Consider the following 24283-nt stretch of genomic DNA (forward strand, 5'->3'; position numbering starts at 1 on the left):
CATCAGCACTATTATCTAAAAATTCTAAATAATACCCAGCCCAAATATCAATACAGAGTGATTTATTCATTTGATTCATTAACATCCTTAGTACCGAAATGATTACTGGATTAATTCATTAGTTGATCAACAGACTTTCAGACTATTGGACGGCCACAACAAGCTACTTAAAGACATCACCTAAGACTGAGGGAAATCGTGATGAGCATTCTTCACATTTTATAGACAAAACAAATAATCCAACAATTGAGAAAATAATTGGCAGATAATGAAAATAATAATTTTCTGCAGCCCTAAAGATCCTACATATATTATACCAGTCAAAAGTTTGGATACACATTCTCATTCAAGTGAATGGGAAGGTGTGTCCAAACTTTTGAATGGTGCTGTACATAAGTGTTTCATATGTTATATTAGCCTGCCTCCAACTCCCTCGTAACGCTTTATTTGAATTTTGGAAAGCTGAAGCAAAAGCTGAAGCATTTTCTCCTGTTGCCTTATATTTTGTGCCACATAAATCCTCAATGCTTGAACACAAGTGTAGTTTTGTAATAACAGAGGGGGTTGAGCAAGTGATTGCCGTGCTTCCAGATCCACATCAACACACTTCCACAACACACTGGAAACCTTCCTCGCGTTGAAATATTTAGGTCAGTGGTCGATGGCTCGGACAGATGGACGGTGAAGGTTCAATCCTGTGTTTGTGTGAGACAGACAGGGAAAGCTTGTGTTCGTATGTAACCATGCATTTATCAGCCACGCTGTCGCCTACAGTGTGTGACAGTTAGAGAGAGCCGGGGACGGGGGACGTCCCACTGGCATTAAGAAAGCTCTCTCCGTGGGATGCGTCAGCCAATGAGCAGCGGAGCCTCGGGGGGCTGCCACGTTAATTAAAGCCGGAGTTGTTTGTCAGTGCCGGCATATGATGCACAGCACTATCACCGTCGGGGGAAAGGGAAAACACGAAGCAAGATTGCTGCAACCCCTGCAACAAATCTGCTGCCTCACCATGGAAGCAAGACGTCTTACTACAGCAATGACTGCTGTAGCTTCGAGTGTCAGTATCAGTTTGCACTGTGTTACTCAACTGGCAATCACATAGTGTACCAGCAGAAGCAGAAGCACACAGCTGCCCTCTAAGAAAAGATTTACAAACTACCTATGATCTTGTGTAACCCATCAATCCCAAAAGAGCATCATTCAGCTCAAGCTGAGAAGGTGTTGATACAACTCTGCTTAGGTGCTACCAAGGTGGATTTCTGTTCATTAATTCTTCACGGTGTCTCCTATGTTCTTACTTGAAGTGTTGTCATTTGACAGAAGAGCGCTCCTGAGTGTTAGCTGTACTGATGACTGCTAATAAGGAACACATGGCGTTATCTGAGTGCTAACAATGAGAACTCTATATCAGGAAGCCCAGTAATGAATGTGATGGGACTTGCGTGCAAGTGTGGTTATTTTAAGAGAAAGCCTAAAAATTCATTCTGATGGGTGCTCAGTTTGAGGCCTTCATCTTTAGCACTTGATACACAGAAGCATACTTGTAACTGGAATGTCGCTAGCTTAGATCCGCGCACCAGTTGGGGAAAATACGGGTGGAGAAAGGGAAGCAGCAACTCACAGCTTCCCTAACAACTACCGTCAAGATCCCCTAGGGCAAAGGACTTAATTTCTCCATATTGCTCTGGTAGAGCTGCTCTGCGGCCAACAGCAGATGATGATTAGTGTAACTGTGTAAAAGGGGGCCGTGCAGAAAAAGAGCAAGCATGCTTAGCAAATCTCCCCTGGATAAATAAAGAACACACAACTTTGACAGACAGGCAGATGGACAGACAGACAGACTCTAGAGCTTCTATATATGAAAGCAGTTTGTGCCAGAATCCCTGGCCTTTCTGCTTCCTGCCCTTGACACTGTTGTAATATCACTAAATCAACTAAACCTAAATCCCCATTAGAGTGAATTTAGAAACTCATGCTGCGGAACGAAAAACCCAAACAAATCTGTAAATTCATGTTAAAGCAGATGAACAGAAGGATTGTGGATTAACGAGAGGGGATTTGCCACTCCAACGTCACTCACAGAGCAAATGGAGCAAATCAAACATCTTATTAATGCTGTGACAGATGGATAATTGTGTCATTTTATTATCTGCTCACTTGTTCGATACCCACAGGGAGAGTTCTGGAGGGTTTAAGCCGCAGCGGGTAATTGTTTTATAGCGCTGCTGTCAGGTGAAAACCTTCTATCTCTAGCAAATCAACTTTTCAGCGTTTGAAACGAGGTAAATTTACAATGTCTTTTTAGGAATAAGAGATGTAGTGATTGATGACTTAATCCTTCACTCCAAAACAGAAATATGAAAACCAACCAATTTGGACATACCAGGTTTTCCTTCTCTCTTTAAAAAAGACCCACAATAACAGACTGACTGTGCTTATACTCCTTGAATCATCATTGAATCATCCCTAACATTTTGAAAAGGTGCCCGTGACAAAAGCAGAACTGCTGTGTTTGTACAGTTGATTTGCACAGGTACAGTAAGCGGCTTTCCTATGAGAAACGAGGGGATTCAAAGCAAATAAACACGCCATAATCAAATGCGGTCGCGGCTGCAAATTGCTTTCGGCTGTAATGAAACAGGTTACGGGTGCAAGCGAGACCACCGGAGCCTAAGCCTTCATCAAGGGAGCTTGATCCTATCAGTGCAGAGCTGGAATATCAACAGCAACAACCAACCGAGTGTGTTTAAAGTTGAAGCGCTCGAGGGAGAAACCCGTAACCTCAGGCTCTTATGAACAGATTGTGGCAGCTGTACACAAGTTATAGACTAAAATAAGACAATCAAATGACTGTGACAGTAACCCAAAGGTGACATGGATTTTATGAAACATGCTCATCCCGCAGTGCTTTAGAGAACAGCAAAGAGCTTACACAGAGATTAAAAGAAACAAGATAGAGTAAATATTGGTATGTTGGCCATGTGGGCTCAGTGAACCCAGGGGGGATGGGATATCCATGTTGGCAGAATGCTAATGAGACAGTAGCCGGACTGTATGGCCTGACATCAACACAACCGTGCTGGCCATCAGTCACTTCGACGGGGGTCAAGAGGGCCACGCGCTCCCTCAGCCGGGGGTGCGCGAGCTTATCGGAGCATGATGCAGTAGGTCAGAGCTATTCCCTGGCCAAATGCTGCCGTGTCCTCCTCATAATTGATGAGCAATTAGCACAGGTAGCGTGGGTCATGAGCTCCACTCAAGCATGCAGTAAGTAGGTGAAAGCATGAGTCATGACCCCATCATGAGACGTTTTCAGTGTGTACGCATTTCAAAGACCGCAGTTCATTCACAGCGATGCAGCTTATTAACTGAAAAATAACATGATTGTTGCCTTCCCTTATAAAATATTGTATAATATAAATTCAGCATATTTATATAATTCACCACATCCGCAGAAATCAAATAGTAAACCGTAAAAAAACATACCCTTCTCAATCCTTCTTGTAATTGTACCAGATCCACCAATATCATTTAATAAGCGCATTCCATTTGCGTGCAAATCAAGCCAATTACCAACAAGTAGCTGGCATGTGAGTATCATTTCACATAGAGCCATATCATGCCTCATTTGCTTATCCCTGAAAACATAAGCTTCTTTGGAGCGTACACTGTTTTCTCTGTGTTCATACAACATGGATGTAGCACTTGAGAAAGAAAACTATTACCGCTCAAATGTACAGTATAAAACAAAAATTGGATAATTATTTAATTTAATTTCCCCTCGAACACATAGCGGCAGCATATTTAGTTATGATAAAGCATCCAAACAGCAACCGTTTTACAAACAACCTGATTTACAACAACAAACACGTCTGTTTCTGGAACAGATGTGAAACTTCTGAACTGAAATGACCTATAACTGCATCAAATACACAGGAGAATATTCCTAAAAGTCAACAGGTCAAGGCGTTGTGTTGACAGCAGCGGAGACACCAGCAGACTGGCAGAAGATGCCAGTAAAAAGCACTTTTGCTGCTATGACATCCTCAAAGTCTTTCACAGTCAGCAGCTGTCAGAAGTGGCAGCCACACATCACAAAGGGCAGAAAAACTTGCGGATACAACATCGCACTGCGCTCATGCAAATCTGCAAGAATGGGAACCGACACACACACACACACACACACACATCTTATGCACGTTTGATAATGTGTAACAAGTGCATCTTAGGGAAACACTGCTGTAGCATCCAAGTGGCACTGGTGTTTTCCAGGTGTTATCCGTCTTATATTAACTACAGGATTCCAATAGTTCTTGGTGATTAGGCTTCATGTTCCTTCACTTCACACAAACACCCCTCCCTTTACCCCCCCACCCCCACCCCACCCAATCCCACTGTCTTACACCCACTCTAAGTACCATGAAGGGCCAGGCTAAATGGAATATAATTACTGATGACCTGCACAGGTTAAACTTGTTAACAGATGGGAGGTGGTGAAATGTGGTCAGCTCCAACTAGTGAGTAATTCCTCCATTCAGCCTCTGTATGAGGATGCACCACTGGTTTATAGTTCATGCAGTTATTTTGCTACAAATCTGAATTTGATCATGATATTATACTGAGCACTATGTAGGAGGCAAGAGTCAATCATGATTAATTCCATGGCTGAGCCTACATGGGAGGTTGTCACTGAAATGAGGTGGCCTGTGGTATGATCCATGGGCTTTCAAATGAGGTCATCATCTTAAAATACACAGACCCCAGTGGACATGTAATATGTTAGCTATGTTTATTAAAGCCGCTGATTTATATTTCGACTACAGTGCTGCCATTCCCAGAATGAGCCATGGAAAAAAACACAGCCCTGCCTGCCTTGTCACTCAGCCCGATGTCCCACAGGGAGTAATGTTTTATTTGTCATTTGGAGCGTAATGAGATAACAAAGATAAGAGGATGTCACAAGAGAACCTCCTTTATTCCTGAAAGCATTCCTCTAACGTCAGACATACCACAAAGTTAATGACAGAAACAAAGTTATCAGCACATGGTGTATCAGCCTGTAACAGATGACTGCTGAAATAGGCAGTTTATCAAAGAGCAAAATGTCAAGAGAGCACTGACAACTCATGGTGAATCAGAATATGAAATAATCCAAGTCAGAGTCATTTCTGACACAGCAGCACCTGTTTGTTTTTCTTAACAACCTCATACGCTGTCAGTGATTAACATCTCATTCATGAAGCCTTGAACTTGTAATATTCAGCAAACAGAGTTGTGTGCTGCAGTGGTTGTCAAACACCATTGGCATGTCAAAGGACTGGACACTTTCTGTATTGAACTATGCAGCTGTCAACAGTCCTGTGTACTGAGAATCAGCTCAAGCATTGATCAGGAACACCTTGAGGGGGGCTCTGAACGTGTGAGAAGCTCTGATCTGCACAATCAGATGATTAGAAGAGTCATCCTCATCCAGCACTAATTGGCGTCATCTCAAGTAAATGAGAGACAAATTAGACTAGTTCTCAGGTTGCTGGTGAGTGAGTGGGGAGTCTTGAGGACCCCCACTTTGTGAGCCACTCCACTGATGAAGAATGCAGCACAAACACACTAACAGACAACTGCACACAGGTAATGATCCGGTTCCTGCTTACCTCCAGACGGTCCAGGCTGATGAAACTGGCGATAGCAAATCCATCAATGATATCCTCCTCCTGCGAGCTGGACTCCCGTCTCTTCCGCCGGGGGGGACGCGGGGCTCTGGCGGCTGCTGCGGGGTGCGGCGCCTTTTTACCGGGCAGGGAGGCGGTGTCCCTCCCAGGACTGTGTCCCTCCCTGTCGGAGCAGGAGGAGTTGGGGTCGGGGCTGCGGGCGTCTCTGCTCCCTGCCTCCCGCAGCCTCCGCACCCTCTCCCGCTTGGACCGGCATCTCCGACCCTGCTTCAATTTCCCATCCATGTTGTCAGAGAAAGCTTGCAGTGTCAAAAGAAATATAAATATAACTCCACAGTATGTGCTCGCCTGAACGGTCGCTGCACCGTGTAATAACAAATAACACACACTGGACTGAGGATTGTAGGCTGCGCTATAACGCTATGTGTGTGTACGTGTGTGTGTGTATAACAACGCAAATATAGCTTTATAACACGCAATGACCTTGAGTATAAACCTCCCCAATCTCCATTACGATAAGCAAATGTTCAAGTATCCCACACAGGCGATAGAGAGAAGGCAAAGCGACGCGGATCCACGCTTTATTTTGTCACGAATCTGCACTCTGTCGACGCGGTATCCGTTAAAGCAGGTGCAAAACGGCCAAATAGTTAAAATCCACGCATTACTCTCGCTTTGTAACTTTTTGTTGCATCGGAATAATAACAAGCAATGTTAAAGCCTAACCTCGCTGCATACCGCAGACAGCGCAGAGAAATCATGTCGCTGCCCGTTGTTGTTTTCCACCACCCCAATCCATGATCCAAGGCTGTCAAATAAAGAGCTCGGGATACTATCCGTCCGGAACAAAACGCCTGGCGAACAAGTACGTATCGATTGTGGCTGTCGGATGCGTGAATAATCCCGTACGCGTTGAGTTTTAAGCCATAGCCTATTCCTCTCTGCGCTTCAGGGGCAAAGGATCCCAAGTCTGAGAGCTACTTATGCGCAATATTTCCTAAATGATCCGAACCGTCCGAATACGACAACCATCCAGTGTGTAATCAAACTCCATGAGGCAATGAAGCGGTCTATTCCAGTTTGGATAATGTTGAGTTTACTATAAATCCACTCCAGTCCGTCCCCTGGTTGCTCAGTGGCTCAGTGGCTCATGGTATTTTCTATTCGCATAATAAGGCTTTGATAAGTGTCCTTAAAGCGACAGGAGTGATTAAAATCTCCTCTCCCCCCCATCTCATTCCCTTCATCCGAAATTAAGAGACACAGTCAAGCTTCAGAGAACCCACATAACTGACGTATTTCCGCCACCCCTGGCCTACAATTTACCATAGGAAGGAAGCTGGTGTAAAAAAAAAAAAAAAAAAAAAAAAAAAAAAAAAAAAGGGAAAAAAATCATTCTCTCACACTGTCGGGCACAGTTTGTCACACGGCACTATTTTAGTCTGTCTGTCTGCCAGAGCTGATGCCACATCATGCGTTTCTCACTGAGCGTTGTTGCTGTCAGTGCGCACACTCATCTATCAGGTTTTGACAACTTTTCCATTCTGACCATTGGCATGTTGGCCATCATCATCCAGCTATCTCACTTCTCTCAGCAACTCAAGCTGGAAAGTGATATTTAATGGTCAGATTAACTCATAATTTAGTGTAAATATCTGAAATATTGGTTGTCATACTTAGCCAGCCTTGTTACCCAGCTTTTTAAAATCTAGCAGCAGGGTTGGTGTGTTTCCCAATCTGCAGTTTGGGGACTTCCAGGGGGTCCCTCTGGGAGTTTCAGGGAGTCCTCTGCAAAGTAGCTTAATTTCTCTGTGATTTCAATCAGTATAAATTAGAGCAATGATATAATCATTTTATTGTGTAACAATTATTTTACATTATAGGTTTCTCACTGCCCCTGCTGTAACTACACCGCTATAGACACTAATGCAAGTCTTTTCTAAAAGTGTGAAAACAAATATCTTCTGATGGAGCCACTAAATCTAATCAGATGAGGTTGCGTAAACTGTATTGGTCTGGGAGGTCCTTAATATGCAAAATGTTTGAACCACTATACTAGATTTTACACATACTGTACACTCTATCACTTTGTATACTTTATGTTGTAAATCAGTTTTTAACGACAGAATCGACTGAATAATTCATATGATGCATAAATGGTAAACACCCCCCTCTCCCCTAAAGTCCTACACAAGAGCAGAACCCTGCAAACTAAAATTCTCACTGATCCTTGTTGAAAGTCTACTACATAAATTGCAGGCAGAGGAAAGTTATAAAGTATAACATCCAGTTACAGAAGTCAGGGAAGTGGTGCCTCCTTGGTAAATGCCTGGTTAGTATTTGCATAATGATTTGCTTAACTGGAAACTCGCTCCGAGCTTGAATAAAGGATGTTCTTGCTGGAGCTAGCTGTGAACCTGCCATCTTTTATGCCATGTTTAATTCCTGCTGGGATGATTCGAACTTTATCAGAGAGTATTCAGTATACTGTCATGCTGGGTGGTCCATGAGTAAGTCATAATGTGGGAGAACCGTAGGGCCACCCATGTTAGACACCTCATGCGCTCATAATTTATTTTTAATTAAAGCATGATGAAGAATACAGTTAAACATGACAGGTATTATAACAAAGTGTGACATACAATAAAGATGAGGTGAATTAACACCCTGTATGATACAAATACATGTTAATAATAAGCACCTTATTCTACTGAGTCAGCAGCAACAGCTCATTCTACTGGCTATCTAATGAGAGATGATGTCTAACTACACTGTGACTGTTTGCAGCTCTAATTAGTAAGGCTGTGTTTGAAATCATACTAATGTACTGCCTACTACATACTCAATCAGCATGTACTGCATACTGCCTATTAAATGAACGATTAAGTATGCCATTACCAGCAGACTGTTCACACTGAAGTATACTCAAACAACACAGTCATGACTGTATCAATCACAACATTACCGGTCCGAGCTACTGTTGAATAAAAACTGTTTTATCACAAATGTAAAACATTACCCCTTCCACTCAACGCAACATTTTGCAGTATTATTTTAAGGCAAATTATTCAATATTTTAGAGCTACATATTTTTTCTACAGTACAGAGCATTTTTCCTCTTAACTGTAGGTTGACATCCCGGGTCCAGAGTAGCTCCTGCTTCACTTTCACTCGCCATCATTCTTAATTATTTTATCCAACCATGCCTCTTACTAGCCAACATATGAGAGTACTTGCAGCACAGAGATGATTGAGGCAATCAGCTCCTCATCTGCGGTACATGATTCAGAAGTACATAAATTTTGGATTTCCCCCAGAAGTGAGTATTAGCACATTACCTAGTTTCAGTCAGCTCACTAGCTCCCAGTATATTAATGTGATGTGAACAGTTGAGATGAGAGAAAGTGAAAATCTTACTCTCTTAAATTACAACCTCTTATAGCATCTGACACTGACAGACTCATAAATTCATCTTTTAAGTGATCATTTAATCTTCATGCATCAAAAACATTTCAAAGTGAAAAAGGCCTCGTTACATGATCATAGAAATTGATACGTTTGATCATCAGTAGATATGTATAAATAAACATATGTAACTAATAAGAAAAATAATTAGTAATTGTAAATAATTTAATAGATATATCATAAGAATAAATAGTCAATATAAATAATTTCATAAATATCCTTTACAGGTCAGTGCAAGAGGGCCGTACTGCAGGTTCCTGTGCTGCGCCTCTATTTCAGGGAAGGTGACCTTAGGAAGGACTTCCATCAAGGCCAACAATGGAGAATCTAATACATTTACAGGGGGACACCGACTATCGATGGAGGAAGGCATGTGAGGTTCTTGTGTTTGTGTACTGGTTGGCTAGTGGCACGTCCTACAGGATTGTGTCAGAGGCCTTTGACATTCCCTGCACCATGTGTCATGACATAATTCACCGGGTCAGCAAGGGCATCCAAGGTGTTTTCAGGAGGCTTGCACGCTTCCCAAACAGGAATGAGCTGGAGGAAAAATCGGGTCTGGGTTCCAGCAGCTGTCTGGTTCCCCAGTTTTCAGCAGTGTGGCAGGGAGAATAAATGGGTGCCATGTTCACACTGTACCATCTGGATGGTTTGCGGCAGACTACTTTTAACAGGAAACTGTTCCACTCAATCCGGTTTCAAGCCGTCTGTGACCACAAGGGTCATGTTCTGGATGTCCATGTGGGCTTCCCTGGCTGTGTACCCACCTCCAGGATGGTGCCTCATATACCTCATAGGGTATCCCTGCTTGGCTCAACCCATTTGCCTGATGACCCCTTTCTGTGAGCTTGTCTGGAATGCTGATAAGGGCAGGTACAACACAAGGTGTGTGGTGGAGAGGGCATTTGGGGTGCTGAAGACCAGGTGGCACTCCATCTTTCTGTTCCATCTCTTTTCTTTCACGGTGAAGGTGGAGTTTGTGTCTGAGGTCATTATTGACTGCCTTTTCCTCCACAACCTCTGCATTGGGAATGGGGACATTTTGGAGCCTGATGAAGGTGTTGATGGTGATGATGGGGCTGACTGTGACAAAGCCAATGAGCCACTCCAGCGGTCTTGGAACACCCTCAGAATCAGGCTCGCAGCTGTAGTGTCTGCTCCAAATGACCAAATCCCTGTACTGCAGGAACATGAGTACTGTTAAGTTTTTATTTTGTTTAACCTTTACGCAGGAAGTTGTCTGACTTTCCTCATTTCAATTTCAGTGTTATCCAACTCTGGTGAATATATGTATATAGTTGTAGTAAAGTTGGTTTACATTCACTGGCTGTTTCCTTCATTTTCATCAACCGATTTAAATCAACAATCCTGCCTTGCTGAATAGTGTTTTTAAATAGCCTAAGCCTATCTCTTAACATAAATATTTATTGCACTATTGTGTCATTATTGTCCCTCTGTTCTATTCATAACCCATCAGAAAAAAAATGCTTTGAAATAATCAGAAGAAACACTGCAAATCTTTTTTATTTTTTTTTGCAAATGACTCTAATAGCAACATTAGTCTTTCCTCACAGGGTTGACTCTCCCTCTCCTCTCTTTCTCGCTGTTCCTCCCCAAGCTCTGCTTTCCATTGACTCTGTCCTTTCTCTCATTGTGCCTTCTCTCTTCCTCTCTCCTTTCTCTCTCCTTCTTCTCCTCCCTCTCCTCAGCTCATCGTTTCTTCTCCTCCTCAGTCTCCTGGAACTCTCTTAGAAACGTGAGCTATTCCAACTCGTGTTTCCTCTTAGAACAAGTCAGAGTGCTAAACTCCTGCTCTGGAGGAGAGACCACTGCTGCAGGGGTTGGTGCCATAGCTGAGGAGATGAAGTTTGGTGGGGTTATAGATGGTCTTTGCCCTATCACCTCATCCATGGTATCAAACCACTTCCAGTTTGCAGCAGTGGGTTCTCCTCCCTCAGTGCTCATACCCATGCAAGATGCCTTCAGTTCCTACAAAACAACATAGACAAAGGTCATCTGATAATCATTATTAAGTTTAACTTTTCACCAAGAGTCATATATTGTGATTAAACTAGGAAAAGGAGGGGGGAAAAAAATCGAAGAAATACTGTACCACATGGGATAAAGATAATGGACTAGTAGTCCATTTCATGGCAGCATGAAAAACTTTTCATGCTTGTAAACTTCGTTCTCAGCCCTCCATTTAATGAGGCGCTCAGTGTCTTCATCAGTCTCTTGATGAAATGAACAATGATGTACGGTGTTATTAATCACAGTTTCTCATCACACATCCACATTTACAGTTGGACACTATATTTGTAATTAATGTTAGTTACAGTTGTAACTATGGTGTTATTTACCAGCTTGTGCCTCTGTGCTAAATTACCATCAGTTGGCTAGCAGCAGACAATAAAGATATGTTCATTATGGATACAAACCCCATCATTCGAATATTTCAAATTCAAATTATTTGACCAAATACAAGCCATACTACAGTTTGGTTACTCACATTTGTACGTGCTCTGTTGCTGGCTGGTGCCAGGACCATCTGCTTTGCAGTCTGCAACTGCACATTTTGAAGAGAAGCTATATATTTTGGGGCAGTTGAGTATGTCCAGTAAACTCATGCCACATACTCAGAAATTCTAATCTAGTATACAAAATCCACTTACTATGCAGTTTGAACGCATTACATACTCAGTTTAACGTCATACTTAGTATGCATAGTTAAAAATAGGTATAATAATAGGTAATAGTTACTATGCGATACTGAACAAAGCATAAGAGTTGGATGGGGACGAGTGAGGAGAAACACTGATGAGGAAAAGTTCATATCAGAGTGTTACTGGTAATGATCTCATCTGAAGGTGTCCAATATTCAGTCAGTGTGAAATATTGCGAAGAATCCTCTCGCTTATTATTTGATCTTCACAGCACAGGAAGCAGTGAAAGCAAAGCTGCAAGAGACAGCCTGAAATATTTAGGCAGTTAGTGTGCTGGTTCAGGTGTGGGAATTTTCTTTTATGGCTAGAATCTTCTATGAAACTGCAAAGCAACACATCAAAATGCAAAACGAAACTACTTTTATGCAAATGCAGTGAGCTGCAGGGTAAATTATCCAGAGCACTGTAGGTGATTAAACCAGAGACTACACTCAGTGAGTGAGTATGATGAAGTTTTTATGACACACTGCTGTGTCAGGTTACACTGTGTAATCAATGCGCATATTTCAAAATGTAAGACTTTGTTGCTGCGTACTGCTGGCTGCAGTTCAAGGTCTGCTAAGTTTGTCGAATGCCTTTGTGTACTTTTTATCCAAGCAGCAAACTTAAGGATTGCAGTGTGTATTCTACCTGTACAGTATGTTGCTTCGGAGAACAATAACCAGGTGAGTAGCACATTGATCTTTGAGCAAATGGACCTTTTGGGAACCTGAGACAGTATCATTTTCCTGTTACTTTAACCTCTGTAACCACTGTGAATAAACCTCTCTCTGTTTGAGCAGCTTTGCAAGAACTAATTCAGTAAGGAGATTAAAAAAGGGGGAACAGGTATGGTGAGAGGGCCGTGGAGGAGAGGGAAGAGATTACCTCTGTTTTTTCCATGCTACTATTTGCTGTGAGCTTAATCCATAGCTACAGACTCTGAGCTCCCACATCGCAGTCATTCAAACGCTAGTCTCTTTGAAACGCTTAGCCCCGGCTGTGCTGGAAGCTAAGGGGAGGGAGCCTGTCATGCTTTTATGATGTTTAAGCAGCAGAATTGTTTTTCTATGCCACTGCCACCACGATAAGGATTCCTTTGATGTCGCTGGGGTCAAGGTGCTTCTTCCTAAAAGGTTATTTTCTGTTGAGATAGTTGTAAGAGCGTACTGTGTGGTGTAGACAGGGGATTGAGAGGTGAGGGATCTGAAGCGGGCAAAAAAACAAAAAAAAAAATCTCCTCCAGTACTCAGCGTATCCTTTGTAAAGAATATAGCCTCACAGAAATCAATAAGCCTAGATTTCACACTAGAACACTAGACAGCTGTAAGACACACAAATCCCCACACTGTTGTGAAGTAAATTAATTCTTTTGCTTGCACAACATAATTTGTGCACAGTCAGTATGGAACATATTAGGAACATTGTCATCAGTTGTAGAAGCCACTGTTCAGCTTCCTTAAGGTACAGTAATTGTTTAACTTGCAGATTTTGTTCTGCTGGGTGGAACTTTTGCCAGACAAGATTAGCAGTATTGGCTGAGTCTGCAAAAACATTGATTACGTCCAACTGATAAAGGTACTGCAAGGGAAAGATTGTGGTTATGACAGACAAATTATGGATGAAGTATGGTTAGGTTAAGGTCTAGACTGGGGTTAGGGGTCAGGGTTAGGGTTTGGATTAACAAAGCCTCTGCCTCCTAAGATATAGGGCACATTGGACATAATTCCTGAGGTGTTGAATGTCCATTATGAATGTAATTCCTGGGTTACTGGACAGGGGCTTGAGAAGACCATCGTGTAACGAGAAGATCCTGGCCTTAACCTATCCTGACACTAACTGTTCATTATTAAGACTTCTCTGTGAATACTACTGGTGTTGTTTGATGGAGTGTCTGTAGTTTTATAGAGTCTTGAGATCAGGCTGAAGCTACAATGTCTCAGATTCAACCCAAGAGTCATAATTTTGTTAAATGTTCACTATTGAGATTCTGAATTCCAATTACCCTGCTGGGTGCACATTTTAAACCAACCCTGCACACTAGCCTTTGTTTGAAAGGGCGAGCGGCAGAAAAATTAATGAATTTGCCAAGCCCTGCAAATTAAACAATGGCATACATCGAAAACTGTTTTATGGTCTGACACCCTGATATAACAAAGTTTGGCGTTACCTACCACAAAAATAAACCTGTTTTCTCATCTGACACCACTAAGTTATGGTTTGGGTGAATTTAGGCAAAAAAATCGACATGGTTAAGATTAGGGAAAAATCCTGGTTTGTAGGTAAACATGCCCTTATGAGGCCTTTGCTGAAATGATTGATGCTGTCATTTTTATTCAAGAGGACTATCTCAATTTTGAAGTTTTCCTGACAGATAAATGACCACAAAAAATCATTTTCCATCGTTTGTAAAATCAGAAGCACCACCCTCACGTATACAATTCATCAGAAACTCCAGCAGCGACGGCAACCAGCTGTTTTGAATATAGAGTTGTTGAATTCTAACTGAGACATCTCAATTTGCTGCCCAAGCTGTCACTGAGGAATTACTGTGAGGGAAAACATAAGTCCGTGGCTTTATGCCTATAGGGCTTTCGGCTGCCTCTGTGACACATCATGGAGTAATTCACTAGTTTGGTGGCAATTTACAGGCAGACTCAACACAAAACCTGCCTGGGGGCCTCGAGCAACAAGCTCTCTCTCGGGAAACCGTGGCCAGCTATAGGATTGCCAGGGCCGGGCCCTGCAAACCGCTGCATGAAAAATTAACCTGCTCACTCCACAGACAGAGCTTACACATCCTCCCTGCTTGAGAGCCTCCTTACCCACTCCCTTCATCTCTTGCCCTCCTGTTCTCTCCCACTGTCTCTTTTTATCAGCCTTTCTTCCATTCTTCCTCTCTTCATCTCTCTTGTTTTCTCTCTCTGCATGCTATCTGCTCAGCTTGTGTTATTTAGATCTATCGCAGAACCAGCGCTCCGTATCTTTGCTTCAAAGACAACAGCTGTTTGTTTCATGTTGAACACAGACAATTATTTATAGACTGCTAGACTTAGCATGAGCCTATCAGATATTGCATGTGTAATGTAAACATGTCCATAGCTGCTGCCATCAAGTAGTAATGAATCACTGGCAGAGCAGTTTATCACTGAAAGTCAAATGGAAGTCGCCAACTTAAATAAGTGAGGTAACAACAGGGATTAGTCAAGAAACTGATAGCAGAGGCAGTGAGGTGTCAATAACTAAACAGAGTAGGTTGTAAATCTAAGTGTCTTTGGATATTTCATACCACTGGGGAGCAAAGTTTAATCAAACAGAAAGATTGGCCCCAGAGCTGTGTGGGTGAGAGCTGAATTTATTGGCAGCCCTTGAACAGGCAGTAGGGTTTTTATTACAGGCATCATTCAGGGCGAAATTAGCAATGTGACCTGCTATTTTAGTGAAATAAATTGAGTTAAGAGATTGATGTGGATAAATGTCACGTTAAATGTCATCATAAAAAACTATGTTTCTTTGAATTATTGTAAGCCATGAGGGGATGTGTTTCTGTTCCTATTCTTTTTCTCTGTCCTTTCTTTTTTCTTCTCTGAGGATTCTTCAGTCAAGAATTCTCACATTTCTTGTTTTGGTTCCAGACATTGCTCAACATTTTGAGTGAAATACCATAATGGTTTTTATTGATCCTTGATGTCTGGTGCCCTCGCTGATGTTAAAGTAACACTACTGTCTGCCTCTCCAAATCGCATCAACAGATGTTGTGACAGCAGAGCGTTTCATAAAGGTAGCGGCTACGGAACCGGTGCAATTCTTTACCGGACATTTTTTTCCTGTCATGTAGGACATTTTAGTGCCGTTAAACAGGACATTTTGACCGGACATTTTGACCGTCACATCAGGCGTTTAAATAAAACATTTTTACAGCATTTTACTGTGTTAACCCAAACCATGGGAAGGATTGGTGAATCACCTCCAAGCAAAAACATTACTCCATTTTGAAACAATTTGAATTTGATCATATGATCTTGCACAATCAATACCAATGTGCATATGTAATAATTCTGTACCAACAATAAATGGACATGGAGGAATCTGTACCAAGAGCCACTTCCTTTCATTAAAAACTCTAAAATTGGTCAATATCTCCCCAAAACTGTGCTTCAGTTCAATGCTTTGACATCATTTGATGATTATACTCACTACACACCTGGTCGTACCTAAAATCCATTTATATATTGTCTTGAAGGTGATAAATAAATAAAAAAAACGAACAAGCTGTGAAGGCGTATCTTTTTGGGTAAAAAAATAATACTGATCACCCATTGAGAAGACTGGTAGCAGCTGTACCTGTGCATTAAAGAAATACTTTGATATTTTAGGAAATATATTCATACTACACATGGTCCACTATAAAACATTTTTTGTATAGATTAAACACAAGATATAATGTCATGTTTATTAGTGAGCTTTAGATGCTGCTAGAGGGCTTTTTTAAACTTAAGACAGAGCTATGCTAGCTGTTCTCCACTGTCTCCAGTGTTAAAATAAGCTAAGCTAAACTAACCGCCTCCTGGCTCTTGCTTTGTATTGCACAGATATGAAAGTGGTATTGATCTTCTCAGAAAAAGAACAAGTGTATAACCCAGATAGAGATGTGCCGGTATCAAATTTTCATGCTATGATTATGGTAGCTAATAATATCACAGTAAACAGTATACAACATTTCCAGAAATCCTACTATTAGTGCTAAAATATAGTTAAACGACATCATGATCACAACACTCAAAAATAGTTTAAACTCTGTAAACAAACTGATAGATTGATTACTTTGTAGTAAGTGTTATCTGCTGGGTGGTAACAGTTAAATTCATATTTAAAAGGCAGATAAATTATTAAACGCGTACCAAACAGTTATACTGAGCTCCTACAGGCCACACACCTTCTCTACATCACTACTAACTACTAACAGCAGCTGAGCTGAAGCTGACCAGTGAGGAAGAATGTGATGTGTGCGATCTTGACACAAGGAGTTTTTCCTGTAAAATGCAGCTGTCTCTCACTGAATGTTACAACTAAACAGCCAGAAGTTAGCCACAATTCAGTGAGTTGACAGCTAATGTTAATATAGAAAGTCCTGGGCAGGGTAGCTAGAGCTTGACAGACAGGTGTCTGGTTCTTTGTGCTGTGTCAATAGACCAGTAGAAAGCTCCTTCCTTGTAGCTAAACAAAATCAAACTACTAAAGGCAGGACTGCTGCTCAGTGTTCACAGTGTCCTCTGAACAGGATGATATCACAGTAATGGAAATGGTTGGCGGTATTGACACTGTCAGCATATTTCACAGTGGTGTATAATAAAAAGGTATAATGGCACATCTCTAATCCCAAAATGTGGAACTATTCCTTTAACTATGCAAGTTTGTAAATTTGCCTCATCCTGAAACCACTAATGCACCAAATACTGAACACTCAGTCTTTTCATCACATTAAGTTTAGCTAATTAAAAAACGTATTTGCTAAAAAGGTTAATGCATTCCTTTAAGCAAAATGGAGTGGATTATGTAAAATATTAATTTAATTTGCATGACAGGGTGTGCCAGTGATTAGACTGCAGTGTGACCTGTGGCTTCAGTGGAGGAGGGAGGGAGAAAAAAAAAAAGAGGTTGGATTACTCGCTCAGGGATTAGTATCAAAGTTTCACAAAAAAGGCAGTAAAGGATAGTCTGTGTAACTGTCGCAGCTTTCCTTTTAATGTCTGACCCCAGTCTGAATGCATATAACCTAGTAAACAACTTGTGGATAAGCGGCGATTGATGGGGTGTGAGTGGTTTCTTTTACATAGGCAACGTCTCGTCTCTCCGGGGCTTTGTGAGATTCAGAAAAGTATTCCCACCGGTCACGCTGCAATTAGCACCCGAGCCACCGAACCACAGAAGCTGCAGCAATCATTTGTGCCAAAGTCTCAAAACCTCCCACACACAAAGCCTATTCTCCCTCCTTTCACTTTTGCTTGGGTCTCACTCAGGGTTTCTCCCAACATGCAGCCATGTAGTATAAGGCACCCTGTAACTGTTCACAAGTGGCATATTTTCCAAGCTCGGAGGCTGTGTCACACAATGCCACATTAGCAGAGGTGATGTTTTCTCAGTGGCACTCAACAGGCTGACACAATGTGCCAAACTGTCACAGGGGAGGGCTTCCCCACCCAGGACCTCGCTTGTTAGAACGCGTGAATAAGTGAGCGAGTGACACTGAAACAGAGTAACAGAGGGAGGGAGGGAGAGAATAAGGGAGTTCTCTCAGCTTGTTTTCCACACATATCTGCAGCTCGCAGTATAATGAGCACAATGTTAACAGAGAGGGTAAACATGATGGAAGGCAGCATAAACAGGCTGATGGCAGGCAGCAGTGAAGGCTGTCTGTGTTGTTCTGTGTAATGAGGGAGCTGCACAGACGATCCCGTATCCATCCTCACGGTCTGGATTAAGTAGAGATGGAGAGCTGCGGTCACTTAAGAGAACATTATGATAAATCAGGAGAGTTTATCTTTCTTTTATTTCATTTTATTTATGCAAAGACAGTTTGCCGACCATTTTTCTTACCACCAGTGCTGCTTCACATTCACATAACCTGCTAAGCAGTTGTTAGGGGTTAAGTTCCTTGCACAGCAGGCCATCATTAATATGTCTATCTGTTGAATAATTGATGCACTTTGGATGTACTGCATATATAGTTTTATAACCACTTTTTTATTGTAGACATAGAGTAAATAAAGGATTGTTCTCATTGTGTATTCAAAAGATATTCAATAGAAGATTTATGTAAAGGAACATCCAGTTCTGCACAAAAACTTTTGCAGTATATAAGAAATCTAATATACAAGTCACAAGTCATGGACATGAATTAATACGTGTCAAGTTATAAACAGTTCAAAGATGGAATGTAAACAGTACTTGGTGAGTGAAGGGAAACATAGCTTATTCATTTTTGTCTACAATATTACAGCTCTGATACTGGCAAGAGCTTTGTAAATGTTTAGTTAGCCGAATTTTTAGTTCAAACATACATCTTGTCATAGATCGTACATTATTCTTCTTCTACACCAATCACTGATGCTGCGCAGCGTGCACAACAAGCTGCGATTGCTCGGATTGCTCTTTGCTAAAAAATACAATTCCCCACCCTAAAAAAAACGCAATGGTGTTCTGTCCCTTTGAGCAGTGCTGATATGCATTATCTCAAGTGTTAACACGGCGCATACATTCAAACGGCAACTGTGAGGCTTGCGGAATAACAAACGAGTGGGATGAATAGAAAATCAACGATGGGCAGATTGAAAGTTAAAAGGCTGTAAAATGACCGTGTGTTCAAATAGAGAGAGAGAGAGAGGCTGTGAGCAGGCGTATTATACTCAGCTTCTTATAACGCTCCCCTGGCTTTCACAAGGCTCTTGATTAGCAAACAGCAGCCCCCGAGATAAAACACACTCATAGACACAGACTGGATTTGCATGTAAAGAGACTTGGAGCTTTTCATGCATGCATCTACTCCAGGCAAATGAGAGAACACAATGCTTTAGATGCTACATTTTCTGTGAGGGAGGCTTCTAATTCTCTGTTTTGTTGTGTGTCCTTATGGGTCAACTTTTCCTCTTCCCAGATATTTATTTTGAGTCACTTCTAACCTTAACAGTGACAATATGTAGACACTCTGTAGTTAACCACGGTACTGATGTTTTATACTCATGTCTTTATTTTGTAACCTTGCAGGTTTTCTTGTACTCAAATGAAACATTTCATGTTTATTTCCTGTATGCTCATTATAGACATCCTGTATTAATCACTCCGGTAGCTTGTTTGTGCTCACAATTTCAATTTCAGTCCAACCCAAAGCCTTTATCACTTTATGTACTCAGATTTTTTTATAAGAAAAAAACAGCAGAGATGATTAAAAAGTATCTCAAGAAAATTTGCATAAACTATGAGACACTGTGAGAGAACATACTGTATATGTAATTTGGTTTATAAATGAAGACATGCTGAGGCAACTCGGAGTATTACTCTCAAGCGAGGAAAGCAGTCGCTTCACGAGTTCACCCCTAGTAATGACTTGGTTAAATATAATTTATGACTTGGATCATAAGTTATTCACCGACTTGCTGATTAATTATGTAAGCCTGAAATGTAATATCTCTGATTATGTGTGACAGTAGATTTTCATCGTTACAGATGGAGGGAGTTTCTAACAGTGGGTTTATGCTAAGCAGCTTTCTTTTATAAATTGATACAGACGCATTTGGGCAAATGTGAAAAAGTGTTTATCCTCTCGCTTTATGGTACCGCACTGAAGGATTTTCTTCTGCAACACTATGTATACATCCATTAAAAATCATTACTTTAAGGTCATCGTTTAATCCCTCTAAAATATAGAGGATCCAGTCTGTAGAAGCTAAGCTGATTTTGTTCTTTTCTCATTTTTTAAGAGTAAATGCCATTTCTTTTCAAATGATTGAATCTCATTTTTGAGGAGAACTGAATTTATAGCCCTGGAGCAAAGTAAAGTCATTCTGTAATACTAGCAAATACAGGGAAGGATATGGTCAAAACCTTTCATCCATTGTTCATGCTTGTTTAACTTTTCCTCCACACCACACTAAATCCATTTTCCACAAGAATTTTGAGGGGCCTTAGCTCAAGATTGGTGCAGACAGCTTGTTAAATATGTATCGGCCGGGCTGAAGTGGCAATGTACCTCACCTCCAGTTAAACAGAGTGAGTGAATGAATGATTGATCCTGCAGTGAATCAGAATCTCAACTTCTGTAGTCTTTCAGAAAAGTCTGGTGTGACACTTCTCTACATGTAAAGGATTGTGGAGGAAAAAATATTCAAGCTGCACAAAATAATTGCACAGTATCACACCGATGTGACCCAGGCAGGGCTGGCAGAGCAGTCGGGCTGCACACACTACTGTAGCAACATGTGATCATTATATTCGAGCTTATTTTGGGAAAATTCACAAATTAAGTGATGTGCCCAGCACTAATCTGTGAATACTGATAGTGTCCTAATGAATCTCTCGAAGTGGTCAGTCAGAAGAAACCGTAGCTCTTTGTATCTGTGTAGTCCATCTCTCTGATAATGTGGAGTGACACACTTGAACTGTCTCCGGTGATAAGCAGTATTGAACGTTGTAGCAGGCACACCTGAAAATACAAAGTATTCTTACTGATTTCCCGTCATTCTGTTCTGTCCGTGTTTTCCCTAAATCTAACAATTGAACATGCCATTCTGTTTGTGTTCCCTCAATCCTACTGGCATTGTGAGTGTGCTCTCTAAATCTCTAAATCCAACAAGGCATCCTATGTGTGTTCCCATAATACAAATGGCATCGAGTGTGTGTTCCCTGAATCCAACAAGGCAATGTTCCCTAAACAAAAAAGTCATTGTGTGTGTTCTCTAAATCAAACAAGGCAACAGTTGTGTGTTCCCTAAATCCAACAAATCATCATGTGTGTCCCCTAAATCAAACTAGAAACACGTGTGTGCTCCTTAAATCAAACTGGCATGAAGCATGTGTTCCCTGAATCCAACAAGGTATAGTGTGTGTTTACTAAATCCATCAAGGTAACGTGTGTTCCCTAAATCCATCAAGGCAATGTGTGTGTTTACTAAATCCATCAAGGTAACGTGTGTTCCCTAAATCCATCAAGGTAAAGTGTGTGTTCCCTAGATCCACCAAGGCTATGTGTGTGTTTACTAAATCCACAGGTAAGGTAACATCTGTGTGTTCCCTAATCCACCAAGGTAATGTGTGTGTTTATACTAAAACCAGTGAGGCATCATATTTGTGTTCCATAAATACAATAAGGCAACATGTGTGTTTACTAAATCCACTAAGGGAACGTGTGTGTGTTCCCTAAATCCAACAAAGCAACATGTGTGTTTACTAAATCCACTAAGGGAACGTGTGTGTGTTCCCTAAATCCAACAAAGCAACATGTGTGTTTACTAAATCCAGCAAGTCATCATGTTTGTATTCCATAATTAAAATAAAGTAATGTGTGTGTTCCCTTAATCCAGCAAGGCATCATGGTTGTCTTCCCTGAATTGAACTTCAAATTATGTGCGTTTTCTCTATATCCTATAGGGCAACAGTAAAATTCAACTAGTCAACTGGTCATAAAGTATGTGTATTTTTCTCGTCAACATGCAAGAAATGCAAACTGTGACAAATATCTGTTGTTTTATAGATGGTAACCAGTTTGTACCACACACAAACACACATACAGTGCACATCACCCACAGTGTGCCTCTCTCTCTCTCTGTTGCTGTTTAGTGAGTCACTGTCTCTACAGTTCTGTCTCCCAGCTGATCTGTAGTTAATCTCTCAGAGGTCTCTGGTGGGAGGCAATGATGAACGGAGGAAGAAAAAGGAGAGAAAGACAGAGAAATAGAGTTACTCTCTGCTGCAGCCCGATGAGCTTCCCTTAGCTAAGGCTCCCCAGGGAGTGCTCACATGTCCAAAACCCTTGCAAGAGTTGCACTCAAGTGATTATGGTTATAGTGTGTGTTTACGTGCGTGGGCTCATGTTCAATGTTTACTTACGGGCTGAAATATACTCTAAGCTGTCTGACATTTTTGTCTTGATATCTAGCAGACTACCCACAGTACTACAGGGTGTTAATGGGTTACATTAAAGCTGACTGATTTAAAGCATCAGCAGTAAAATCTACAATATTTAAGGAGTTGCAGCCTGTTGCCAAATCCATGTTTCAATTTCCTCAAGGCTTAAAATTGTGGGCCTCTTTCCTTTCATGGACATCATGTCTTTGTGGTTAAAATGGACTGAAACAGAAAAGTCAATAACAAGTCAGGCTTTTAGTCTGTGTTTCATAGAAAGAACGATGATTTCTGGCTGCTCAGATACAGAAACGATCCACAGTTTCTCTGGTGGTAAGTCTGAGAAACCTCAAATCTTCAAAGTTAGTCAACAAGTGTCGTCCCACAGATTAAGGCCGCAGCTCGGTTTCTGGTGACGCTTTTATTTTGTGGTCTTTCAGGTGGCAACCAGTGTGACAATGCTGGGATGTTCCGCTGCAGGCTCCACTCACTGATCTCCTCTCTCCTGAAATCCAATTCACCTCCGAGTGTGAGAGATCTGCCATGGAGAAGACGCAGAAATCGTTTTCTCTACTTTCTTCTGCTGTTCCTCCCCCTCAAAAGAAGCTCCCGCGTGTCTGTGATAACAGCGTGCGAGATGAAGATCAAACTTAAAGCCGAGCGTTAGCGAAAACAGGTAGATACACATTCATAGACAGAGCAAATGCTTCCACGCATGTTGTCCCAGCAATGCATACTTTCTCATCCTGCTGTGCCTAAAGGAGTTCTCACAAATTGTACAAGATGAGAGGTAGAGTAGGAGAGAGAGGGAGAGACAAACTGACACACAGAGAGAGAGAGAGAGAGAGAGAGATTGGATGTATTCTCCGCCTCACTTCACTTCTCCCTGGCACCCAGAGGCTTCTCCAAAGCTTTTAGTAAAAAAACAAGCAGCAGCATGATGGATCAAACAGCAGCGGCAGCCACTTCCCAGCCTACCCAGCAGACTACTGGCTTTGATATTTCAGTCACTATCAGTCCCTGCGTTGTGTCTGTTTTATACACTGCCGGGTAAATGAATCTTTTCCTCTGGTCCTCTCTCCTCCCTCCGCTGTCACCCCTCTCCTTCCTCCATCTCCATCCCTTAACCCCTCATCTGCCTCCCTCAGTCATCCCCAGCGTCTGTCTCCAATTTGTTCCACGCTTCCCTCGTCCAGGATTGACTTTCAGTAAAGCTCACTGTTCCGCGCTTTAGTCCTGACTAAAGGTGAACGATGTATTTGCCATTGTAATTACTGCCAGCCCTGTGGGCAGAAGGCGAGATTGGCTTTCAGTCACTTTATGTGAGTCTGTCTGAGGAAGTGGAGACATGTCATTGAACCCACTCGTTCCTTCCTACTTTTTTTCGTTCAGTCATGCCTGTTGCAACATTTGTTTTATTACTCAAAGCTGAGTATGCATCACATGACTTTTGATTTTCATTTGTCAGAAGTCAGATTACAGGTCTGATTCTCTTTCCAAATCAAGAACATGTAGGTTTTTTTCCCTCCTAGTGCATCTTTTGACTTTTGCAACTTATGTGAAGCCTTGACATCCTCTTGTAATGTGAGATTGACAGTCACCAACTGGAGTTGCGTGCAACAAGAAAGGGAAAAAGATTGGTTTTCTTTTGGGAGGAAGCTCATATTGTCATTGGACTGGGGAGTGGCATAGTGGTGGAATTTAGATATTTAGTGTATGAACTTTGTCTTAATCTTGTCACCAAGTGTGACATGTTGAATCTATTCCAGTTGTGCAGTGTGTCCTGAGCCAACACAACGAAAAGACTCAAAGTAATGTGAAATCCAACGC

At 41.6% G+C, this 24283-nt stretch overlaps 2 protein-coding genes across 17 annotated transcripts in view; both read right to left on the reverse strand.

The window, feature by feature from the left end:
- fbrsl1 (fibrosin-like 1) overlaps nucleotides 1-6979 on the reverse strand; it is a 292064-nt gene extending 285085 nt beyond the window's left edge. For 9 of the 11 annotated variants that reach the window (XM_044365192.1, XM_044365149.1, XM_044365140.1 and 6 more), the window contains exon 1: nucleotides 5652-6978. In XM_044365192.1, the coding sequence (XP_044221127.1) occupies nucleotides 5652-5954 (303 nt within the window). In that variant the 5' untranslated portion in view covers nucleotides 5955-6978. Of the gene's footprint in view, nucleotides 1-5651 lie in introns of all 11 variants that reach the window. The other 2 variants (XM_044365123.1, XM_044365157.1) reach the window with 1 other exon arrangement.
- Nucleotides 6980-9142: 2163 nt separating this feature from the next.
- Nucleotides 9143-24283, reverse strand: part of LOC122991827 — a 107797-nt gene continuing 92656 nt past the window's right edge. For 3 of the 6 annotated variants that reach the window (XM_044365214.1, XM_044365224.1, XM_044365204.1), the window contains one exon: nucleotides 9143-10314. In XM_044365214.1, coding sequence (XP_044221149.1) covers nucleotides 9948-10314 — 367 coding nt within the window. In that variant the 3' untranslated portion in view covers nucleotides 9143-9947. Of the gene's footprint in view, nucleotides 10315-10825; nucleotides 10988-18561; nucleotides 23071-24283 lie in introns of those variants that run through there. The other 3 variants (XR_006405921.1, XM_044365235.1, XM_044365244.1) reach the window with 2 other exon arrangements.

Source organism: Thunnus albacares, chromosome 2, assembly GCF_914725855.1.
Source record: "Thunnus albacares chromosome 2, fThuAlb1.1, whole genome shotgun sequence".
Classification (NCBI taxonomy): domain Eukaryota; kingdom Metazoa; phylum Chordata; class Actinopteri; order Scombriformes; family Scombridae; genus Thunnus; species Thunnus albacares.